General features: G+C 36.3%; 2 protein-coding genes across 2 annotated transcripts; both read right to left on the reverse strand.

Moving 5' to 3' along the window:
* Positions 1-871: 871 nt before the first annotated feature.
* On the reverse strand, positions 872-2186 carry LOC139887651 (uncharacterized). The gene is made up of 3 exons (XM_071870722.1): positions 1716-2186; positions 1416-1650; positions 872-1332 (listed from the first exon to the last, which is right to left on the reverse strand). The coding sequence occupies exons 1-3, from the start codon at positions 2184-2186 to the stop codon at positions 872-874; spliced, it is 1167 nt and encodes a 388-aa protein (XP_071726823.1).
* Positions 2187-5372: 3186 nt separating this feature from the next.
* LOC139887652 (uncharacterized) lies at positions 5373-8897 on the reverse strand. Its single transcript, XM_071870723.1, has 3 exons — positions 6683-8897; positions 6165-6553; positions 5373-5984 (listed from the first exon to the last, which is right to left on the reverse strand). The coding sequence occupies exons 1-3, from the start codon at positions 8895-8897 to the stop codon at positions 5373-5375; spliced, it is 3216 nt and encodes a 1071-aa protein (XP_071726824.1).
* Positions 8898-11616: the final 2719 nt, after the last annotated feature.

Raw genomic sequence — 11616 nt, forward strand, 5'->3', positions numbered from 1 at the left:
ACTTATTCTTTCAACAATTTCTTACATGAACTCATCATTTAATAGCTTTTCAAGTGTAAACAAATCATAAACATCACTAAGCTTACAAACCCATTTCCATATGTTTCTAAAAATATCAAAACTTGTACCTTAGCATTCAAATCCGAATTTGAACAAGTAATAAACATAAATCATGTATAAAACTAAGAACTAACCACTTATTAATCATAAACTTTAACCAATTTCACATATACCAAATCTTACCTCAACTTTTCTTCAATAACTCTAACTTGAATTTGATGGAGAAAGGATATGGATGATGATCTTGCTACTTCCTTTAAGTTATTACTACCTTAATCTCACAATTTCTTGCTTTGATTAGCTTGAATCATCAAAATTGAAAAACCCTAATTTCTCTCTTATTTTGTAGAACCGTTTTTTTTTTTTTTTTTCCTTTCTTTCTCACAATCTCTAGAATGAGCTAGTAGATCCCAATTCCCACATATAAGGTAATAACTATCACATGTTAACAACCTTAGGGTGCGTTTGATAAAACTGAATGATTTAGCACTGAACGATTCAGAGCTCTGAATGGTTCAGAAGCTCTGAATCAGTATGCTTCTGAATGAAAATTCATTGTTTGATATGTATTCTGAATCAACACTCTGAATGAAATAAAATTACAATTTTAACCTTATGTATTATTAGTGCTGAATAATAAAAAAATTTTGACCTGTTCTGTTCTGAACTGAATTAAATATAGAAACTTTAAATAAAATACAACACATATAAGTTAAAATAAAATATAAATAAAACATCTTAAAATCACCAAAATCATATTGATATCTTAACATTCATTCATAGAAAGAAAAAAAAAAAGGACAAACGGCATCTAATTGTTAACGATTTGTTCATTTGAAAAGAGTTGATTAGCAATTTCATCACGTAGATTGTTCATAAATTGAGTGCCTCGAGAACCCCATTCAACTCCTTGCATATTTTGTTGCTCATTTTCTTCGGATGGTTCCTCATCATCCTCAAATTCTGGAAACACTTCATCATAAATGTTGTATTTTCTAATAAAATTATGAATCGCAAAACACGCGATCACAACGTCCCTTTGTATTGGAAAAGGATAAGGAGCCATATCTCGTAAAATTCGAAATCTTTTCTTTAAAGCACCATACGCACGCTCAATTACATTTCTAAGTTGTGCATGAACATGGTTGAACTTTTCTTCTTTATTTATGGCTCGTCGACGCCGAAAATCCGCTAACCAATATCTTGTATTGCGATACGGAGTCAAAAATCCACGGGTGTTGGAGTAGGCGGCATCACAAAGATAATATTTATCTATATTATTTATAACCAAATAGATAAATATATATAGCATCAACGTGTATATATTAATTAACGTTAATGAAGAACGATTGTACCTGGTGGAGGAAATGGAAAGCCAGACGTTGGGTTATAAGCTACTTCCGTTAAAACTCTAGCATCATGTGCTATGCCCTCCCATCCGGCCCAGACGAATGTAAATATCATATCAAAATCACATATTCCCAAGACATTTTGATAACATTCACCTTTTCCTCTACTTCTATAACGAGTTTGTTGATTATGTGGTACAACTGCATGTATAAGTGTTCCGTCCAATGCACCTACCGCCCCCTTTGTAAAGACAAAAATAATAAGAATTTATTTAACGATGTTTAAGGTTATAAAAAAAGGCATACCGGAAGTTTTTCTCTTAGATTTCTATTGCGTTGTGACATATTCGTTGTTGCTTCTGAGGAAGTTGGCACTATAATTTCCCTTGCAAATTTCATCATTGCACGCCGTACTTCATGGAAACATTTGTGAATAGTTTGTGTAGAGTGTTGGAATCTCCGTTTAATCGCTCGAGAACTTTCATTGTGACCTAAAGTTATCAAAAACATTGCCATCTTCTCTTCAACACTTATGGTCCTACTACTTGTCAACCAATTTTTTTGTTTAAAATGGTTGCATAACAACACATATGCATCACGAGAAAGACGCATCATTTCATGACATTGTGTATTTGATCCGGTTAATAATTCTTGAGTATACGCATGCCCACTCAATGCCGAAGTGTTATCTCTAATCCTTTCAATTCTTTGTAAATTATTTATCATCCAATACCAACATATAATGAGCATAAGCACAAGTTCGTCTTCCAAATCCATTAATTACCTGTTTCATAAACATATACATTACACAAAATATTAGAGATAACAACCCGTTTCATAACTTGTTTCAATTTTAGTGCACCAACCAACTTATTTTGTTTTATATGCAAGAACATAAATGATGTAAAATAATACCCAAGATAGAAACTAGATGATTACTGATGCATAGAAAGTTCTCAAACAATTACCCAAAAAAGTTTTTACATAGAACTTAACATAATTACCAAAAGAGTACATCACCAAAATAGTACATCAGTTATCCAAGTTTCTAACACAAAACAAAAACCCATAATAGGTTCATAACAGATAATCAAAAAGTAGTAGTGCATCATTCATAATCCAACTAATCTAATCGAACCAAAAAGTCAACAACCCATACTTTTTTCCAGCATTTCTAATCCAACTTTCACAGCTTTCAGGCTTTAGTACCAACCAAAGTTTCCTAAAGTCAGCACTTTCACCAAAAAGTAATAGTGCGGTCTCATACATTGGATTGTTTGGTTCCCAACCAAGTTTCTCCAATTTGTCAATGCAAGCACTCATGTTATCTCCTTTATGTTTCTCCATCATCATATTTGCGATATTAGATATATCTTCGGCAACAACCATGATGTTATGATTGACATCTTTCCTTTTTCTTTTTTTGCTTTGAGTTGGAGAGCGAGTTGAGGAACACTCTTGTGACATAGCATTTGGTTCTTTTGTTGAAATCAGTAGTTCCTCATTTATTTCGAGATCATCATGAGCTTCTTGTGGATGAGGTAAGGTAGATGCCGGTCCCCAACCATCAAGCCCGGTAACAATTGCTCCATCAAATAGTTGAGCACAGAGATCGGGATACAACAAAGGTGCATTCTTTAGGGGTTCCGCATACTTGTTCAACTGTTTAAAAATATATTTATATATAAGTATAGATGTGTAATTTAGAAAACTAATTCGTAACTATATACTACAAAATTCAACCTTTATCTCTATCTCCCATTCTTCTTTTGTAAGATTGAACTTCTTTGTTACTGGGTCATAGACATTTCCAGTTTTGTTGTGTAACTTTGTCCACACGTTAAACTTTCCTTTAAGATAGTCAAAACGGTTCTTCATTTGTCGTTGATCCGCAATAAAACCATGTTCTTCTTTAAGCTTTTCTGCAACGTTTTTCCATGAACGCATCTTAAGGCTATTTCCTTCTCGTCCATCATTAACAATCTCGTGAATACAAGCTTCAAGAAAAGTTTTCTCTAAACCATCTTGTTTCCAGTTCAGCCTACCCTTTTTTAATTTCAAAGAATCACCAACTTGATCCATACCTAAATTAGGAAATCCCAAAAAAATATGGACTAAAACCTAACTTTCTTATAGAATTAACAATCAATAAAATTAATTGTCTTACTATGAATTAACAATCCAAATGATATCTCATACATACGGAGTATTAGGTTAGTATAAAGGCAAAAGGCCTTACTGTAAATCAATAAAAAAATGCAGCAAATTATATCTCATATCAGGTAGCTAGGATATAAGTGAATAAAATATTGCTAAAAACCATATACAAGATAATAAAAGAATCAACCAACATATATTCACAAATTAAGAATCAACGTGTATATATGCAAAAATTTCAATCTCGCTGTATATTATATATCTATATATTGTAAAAGAGGGGAAAAAAATTAGGGTTTCAAAGTTGAAGATTATAATAGATGAAAGAATTACCTGATGAAGAATCAATAGTTCAATGAAATCTTGTGAAGAAGATGGAAGAGAAGAGGAAGAGACTGGAAAATATATTGGGAAGGGAAAGGGTATTAAAGAAAAAAGTGTATTACTGAACGGTTTAGAGAGGGTCTAGAAGGCAAATGGTTCAGCGCCCTTTTTTCCTCGTTCAGCACCAACCCCTCGTTCAGATATGGATATCAAACGCGCTGAATGCTTACCGATTCAGCACTCAGCGCTGAATGATCCAGTTCAGCAGCAAACAAACACACCCTTAGTCCCTCCCAATCAAAACTTATCTAAAGTGGTCCTAGCTTTAACTAATCCTAACATTACACGATTAGTCCCTTTTCCTTTACTTATTAATACCAAAAATATTAAATAAAATATTACCTTGAAAATTGGGGTGTTACAACTCTCTTCCCGTTAGATTGTTCGCGTCCTCGTGAACCATTCTTAGTGTAACGTCGGATAGTATTTCATTAACCATTCCTCGGGTTCCCATGTACATGCAGAACCCTTCCTAAATTCCCACTGCACTTTTAGTAATGTCACCGTTTTGTTTCTCAGTTGCTTTGTCTTTTGATCTAAGACTTTCACTGGCTTTTCAGCGTACCTTAATTTTTCATCAACTTTTATCTCGTTAAGCGGAACATAAGTTGCTTCATCTGCCAAGCATTTTCTTAATTGAGACACATGAAACGTGTCGTGAATAGCACTTAATTCATCTGGCAAAGCTAAACGGTAAGCTACTTTTCCAACCTTTGCAATAATCTCGAAAGGTCCTACAAATCTTGGACCCAATTTACCTCTCTTTCTAAATCGAATAATACCTTTCCATGGTGAAACCTTGAGCATCACTTTATCTCCCACTTGAAATTCTATTGGTCTCCTTCTTTTATCCGCATAAGACTTTTGTCGATCTTGGACCGTTTTCAATCTTTCATGGATTTGATCTATCATTTCAGTCGTTTGAAGCACTATTTCAGTGCTTCCTAATTCTCTTTGGCCCACTTCACCCCAACAAATCGGGGTCCTACATTTTCTTCCATATAACATCTCATACGGGGGCATACCAATGGAAGAATGATGACTATTATTATAAGAGAATTCGACCAAAGGTAGATGAGTATCCCAGCTACCGCCAAAGTCTATAACGCAAGCTCTTAACATATCTTCCAGGGTCTGGATGGTTCTTTCACTTTGACCATCCGTTTGTGGGTGAAACGCGGTACTTACGTGTAACTTGGTACCCATTTCTTCCTGAAACTTTCTCCAATACCGTGAAGTAAAGCGAGTATCACGGTCTGAGACTATAGAAACCGGCACTCCGTGCCTGGCTACAACCTCTTGTATGTATAATTTTGATATAACTTCTGAAGAAGAAGCTTCGACAATTACCCATATTGCATCATGTTGATGAGGGGTCTTTGGCAACTTAGTCACCAAATCCATGGTGATATGTTCCCATTTTCACACGGGAATTTCTAGTGGTTGTAGTTTACCATACGGCATTTGATGATCGGCCTTTACTTGAAGACAAGTAAGGCACTTGTGAACATACTTTACTACGTCTCTTTTCATTCCCGGCCACCAATAATCTCTCTTCAAGTCTTTATACATCTTTGTAGCACCAGGGTGAATCGAATATCTAGACTTGTGAGCCGATTCTAGTAGCTCATCCCTTACCCCTCTTTGTAAAGGTACCCAAATTCTCCCATAACGAAGTCTCAAACCTCGAGAATCTACGGTGAATTCATCAACTTGTCCCTTAATTCTCTCTTTCTTTACATTTTCGGGTGCTAAGGCCTCCCCTTGTGCCACTCGAATTCTATCCAAAATCTGGGGTGTTACCACTATTGCCAAACTTGTTACCTTTAATAGGTGACTCGACTTTCGACTTAAGGCATCCGCTACAACATTTGCTTTCCCAGGGTGATATAGGATTTCACAATCGTAATCTTTCACCAAATCGAGCCCTCTCCTTTGACGGTTATTCAAATCTCTTTGATCAAAGAAATATTTGAGACTTTTATGATCGGTATAGATGGAAAATTTTACACCATAAAGGTAATGGCGCCATACCTTCAGTGCGAAAACCACTGACGCCAATTCCAAGTCATGAGTGGGGTATCGTTTTTCATGAGGTTTTAATTGACGGGAAGCATAAGCTATGACCTTCCCCCTTTGCATTAACACACACCCTAAACCTTTCTTTAATGCATCACAATAAACCGTCATATCCTCATTTCCTTCTGGTAACACTAAAATCGGGGCTTGAACAAGCTTCTCCTTTAGGAGTAGAAACGCTTGTTCTTGCTTTTCTTCCCATTTCCATTGCATGTCTTTTCGTGTTAACTTTGTAAGGGGAGTGGCAATCTTTGAAAAATCTTGTATGAATCTTCGGTAATACCCCGCTAGACCCAGAAAACTCCTAACCTCGGTGGGACTTGTAGGACGGTCCCATTTCATCACCGCATCTACCTTAACCGGGTCTACATGGATGCCTTTTTCATTAATAACGTGTCCCAAAAATTGAACCTCTCTGAGCCAAAACTCACATTTTGAGAATTTTGCATAAAGTTTCTTTTGGCGAAGGGTTTCTAAAACTTGCCTCAAATGCAAAGCGTGCTCTTCTTTGCTTTTTGAATACACTAAAATATCATCGATGAAAACGATTACAAACTTGTCGAGCATTGGATGACACACTCGATTCATTAAATCCATAAATGTGGCCGGTGCATTAGTCAAACCAAAAGGCATGATCACAAACTCATAATGACCGTATCTAGTGCGAAAGGCCGTCTTAGGAAAGTCTTCCTCTTTCACCTTCAATTGATGGTATCCTGACCTTAAATCTATTTTCGAAAAGAAACATGCTCCTTGTAATTGATCAAACAAGTCATCAATCCTAGGCAATGGATACCTATTCTTGATGGTGACCTTATTTAACTCTCGATAATCGATGCACATTCTCAAGGTGCCATCCTTTTTCTTTACAAAGAGAACCGGAGCTCCCCAGGGTGAACTACTAGGGCGAATAAAACCCTTATCAAGTAACTCTTGAAATTGATTCATCATTTCTTTCATTTCTGATGGAGTTAACCGGTACGGCATCTTTGCAATTGGGGTAGCCCCTGGAATTAAATCTATTCGAAATTCTACTTCACGATCGGGAGGCACCCAGGGTAATTCATCCGGAAATACATCTAAGAACTCATTAACAATTGGGATTTCATTTGCTTTTGGAACAGTTTTAGCACCATCTACTACATGTGCTAGGAAAGCCCTACACCCATGTAATAAGAAACGCTTAGCCTTAGCATACGTACATATTGGAACAGTACGTTTAGCTCGATCCCCATGAATCCAACTATTTTTGCCATTTGGTGATTGTACTAGAACGATCTTCTTTCGGCATAAAATTATACCTTCATTCTCACCAAGCCAATCCATACCTACAATCACTTGAAACTCTCCCATGGGTATTAAATCTATATTATACCTTTCATCATCCAATACAATTTCACACCCTCTATACACATTATTAACTACCACAATTTTATCTGCCGCTATCTCTACTTCTAAAGGGTGTTCTAGCATACATAGAGGCACATTAAAATGCTTGCAAAAAGAATATGAGACAAACGACTTTGTAGCACCGGAATCAAACAAAACATGTGCAGGTATAGAGTTTACAATAAAAGTACCTGACACCACATCATGTGATTCCTTGGCCTCAACTGTAGTTATGTGATGGGCACGAGCCCTTGGCCTATGCTCACTCACCTTCGGCTCCACTTTTACTTCTTTCTTAACCTCACCACTTGCTAAGTCTTTCTTGTATTCCGGACACTCAGCTTGCATATGACCCTTATGGAAACAATAATAGCACGTCTTTCCTTTGTTAGGGCAATCCGCGGCTCGATGTCCCAGTTTGCAACACGCATAACAATCGGTTGTACCCGCTCTACATTCGCCTACATGGTTCTTACCACATCTATTACATGTTTTCACTTCCTTTCCACTACTCTTTCCCGGAGTAGACACTCCTTTCAGCTTTTGTGGTGACCCGGAATTGAACTTGATTTTCTTAGGACTAGTATTTTGAGTGGTTTTAGAATCTTGATTAAGCTTTCGTTTATATGCGGCCTTCTTCTTTATCTCAATTTCTCTTGACAGGGCCCTATTCATCATTTCAGCTAGGGTCTTGTATGTTCCCTTATCAATGAACTTACTAATCTCGGGGTTTAACTTTTCATGATAATGATCCAATAAAAGCTTAGGGCTTGCCACAAAATCAGGGCAAAACCGAGACTTATCATTAAATTCCGCATTAAACTCAGTCACAGATTTCGTTCCATGCTCGATGTTTATAAACTCTGTTTTCAACCGACTAACCTCAGCAGGTGGGGCAAAATGAGTTGTAAACATTTCCCGAAATTTCTCCCACGAAATACTGGTCGCCATTTCCCGCCCTTGAGATTTGACTATAAAGTTCCACCATCCATACCCACTTCCTTTCATTTGATGGGCGGCATAAATCACCTTTAAATTTTCAGGACAAGAACACAACATGAAGGTTTCTTCTATTTCATCGATCCACCTTTGACTAACAATAGGGTCCACTTTCCCATGAAATTCCGGCGGATGACAATTTGCAAAGTTCTTAAAGTCAAAACGTTCATCTTTCTTCTTTGGAACTTCACGTTCATCTTCTCTAACCCCACTTCCTCCTTCACCCCTCAACGTGGGGTTATTTGCCAACAAAGTCTTTAACTTAGTATCCAATTGCTCATCGATTAATTTTCTTATTTCTTCTAAGAGGGTCGGCGTGTAACGAACTAGGGCTTGCCATATTTGCCCTGAAATATCCTTTTCATCAGGTGTTCTTTCAGACTCAGATTGTGAATCTTCAACAGACTCACTTGACGGAGTATGTACATACTCATCACCCTCTTCATCATTTCTTTCACCTTGATTCGAAACTAAAGCCATTATGAAATTAACACGTTTTAACTCATTAATCAAGCACACTCAACATTAAGGGTACATAAACTTTCAATCATATTATCTCCCAACCCATCATCTCATGATCACAATTAGCTTCTATGTGTCTTATGGTGATGTAACAACGGTGGCCGGTCGTTCTTACATTACCATAACACACACTTAGTCTAATCATGATTCACGATCTTCCGGGTTATGACCTTCTTTTCATGGCATTCATTTATTCTTTACAATCCTATAGGTTCTAGCATCACAATCATTCCTATGGAGCATGGCATAATACTATACTTATCTAATATGCAAGTCCTAAACCGCTTATCATACATTCGAGATGGTTTAAGCCTAGATAACCCTACAGTGGATTATCCAAGTCCCTTAAACCATAGCTTTGATACCAACTTATAACGCCCTTAAACCCGTGCTCGAAAACGACAAATTTTTTTTGCTACAGTGTTAAATAGTAACTGCTACAGTTCCAAACAGTAAAGTGCTACAGTACAGTTCGCGCTACAATGCGCGCTACAGTGCGCCGAGTGCACTTTTTCAGCAACTTCATTTTTTCTGATCAAATTTCATGCCTGTGCGCCGAGCGCACCCTTCAGGTCCGTTTTTCCTTGTTTTTAAGCCCTTTAACTCATTTTAAGCAACCCTTATCAATACATCATAAAAATCACTCATAAAACACTCCCAACACATTTAAAAACCGACATTTAAACCTATTTAGGAGTTTACATATCTCCATTACAAACAACATAACATTTTTATTCTTTTACATACCACACACAACTAGACCTTTGGCGTTACTAAGCGGTTGACTAGAGCTATATCAAAAGGAACTTGCAAACCACTTACAAAATGCCCAATGCTCCACCAACTTTAAGTCGGTTCCTTACCTTCGCGATGACCTTTAGAACCTATAAAAATATAACAACATAAAGGGGTAAGCTATATGCTTAGTGAGCTATAGGCTAGTAAAATGAGAAACATTACATAACATAAACATTAACATAATCTTTCAACCCAAAGGTTGCATTCATTACTCGGATCCGATCATAACATACCATAGACACCACTACTAGGCTTACCCTAGTATAGTGCCTAAGCTAATCATAAAACCATAGACATACGCATATGCCTAAGCTCACATTTACCATAACATACGTACATAGACACCCAAAATGTCCAAGCTAAAATCGAACCATAGGCATATTCATTAGGCGAACCTAATAATTATGCCTAAGCTAATCATCAACCATAGACACGATTATTAGGCAAGCCTAATAATCCTATCTAAGCTAATCATCTAGTGTACTTAGTCGTCTCCCTCTTGCACGGATGCAATCCGGGAGCACTAAGCCACTCTTGACCCGCCCATTTTACCCCTATAAATTCACCTTGCTCTAAAGCACTTTCTTGCTCCTTTTAGCTCCTTTTCCTTGACTAGCACCTATCATTATGCTAATCTCATTAGTCCCACATTCCCGTACTTACTTACTTAACCAAACAAGACAACCTTAACCCATTTACCCCTTTTTCTAACTCAAGACTTCATAAATATTAACACACCAAAACACCTCATGACTAACTCATGAGTCTTTTCCATACAATTTAACTTAAAACCACAATCTTACTTTCATTGAGACATTTATACAAACACCTTATGTGCATTCACTTGATTTTGATCAATAACACATCAAAATCACCATCTTTTTCCTTCATACTTATTCTTTCAACAATTTCTTACATGAACTCATCATTTAATAGCTTTTCAAGTGTAAACAAATCATAAACATCACTAAGCTTACAAACCCATTTCCATATGTTTCTAAAAATATCAAAACTTGTACCTTAGCATTCAAATCCGAATTTGAACAAGTAATAAACATAAATCATGTATAAAACTAAGAACTAACCACTTATTAATCATAAACCTTAACCAATTTCACATATACCAAATCTTACCACAACTTTTCTTCAAGAACTCTAACTTGAATTTGATGGAGAAAGGATATGGATGATGATCTTGCTACTTCCTTTAAGTTATTACTACCTTAATCTCACAATTTCTTGCTTTGATTAGCTTGAATCATCAAAATTGAAAAACCCTAATTTCTCTCTTATTTTGTAGAACCGTTTTTTTTTTTTTTCCTTTCTTTCTCACAATCTCTAGACTTTCTTTCTCACAATCTCTAGAACTAGATAAGAGTCGGGCCGCGCGTCGCTGCGGCTAAGGCATTTTATATATATTGACCTTCCAATACATAATGGTTATAACATTCATAGTATCTTGCTTAATAACAATGTCGGGAGTATGTTTGCAAAATGTCTACGTATAATATCCGATGTGATTAGGAGTGATACACAAATATAATATGGTTACAAAGAAGTTGAGGTCCTGAGTGTGTTGTTTATGGTGTTTGCTACCCTTTCTTTTTCTTGGTACTGCTGGTTTCTTTAGCTGCAGCAAGGTAAGTATGTGTTAGTAATATGCTATTAGGAAGTGATCATTGTTGCTAGTTGCAAAATTAGGAAAAATAAAATACCAGCTATTAAGTTTGAAAATATCATAGAACATACAACATAACCTCATTTAACCAAGATTAGGAAATATTCAAACATAAACAAATACCTAATATGTGCAGACAACTAAAAGTAGCAAAAACAGTTCACAAAACCACATGAACAAATACCCAAAATACATACCGAT

Source organism: Rutidosis leptorrhynchoides, chromosome 2, assembly GCF_046630445.1.
Source record: "Rutidosis leptorrhynchoides isolate AG116_Rl617_1_P2 chromosome 2, CSIRO_AGI_Rlap_v1, whole genome shotgun sequence".
Taxonomy (NCBI): Eukaryota; Viridiplantae; Streptophyta; class Magnoliopsida; order Asterales; family Asteraceae; genus Rutidosis; species Rutidosis leptorrhynchoides.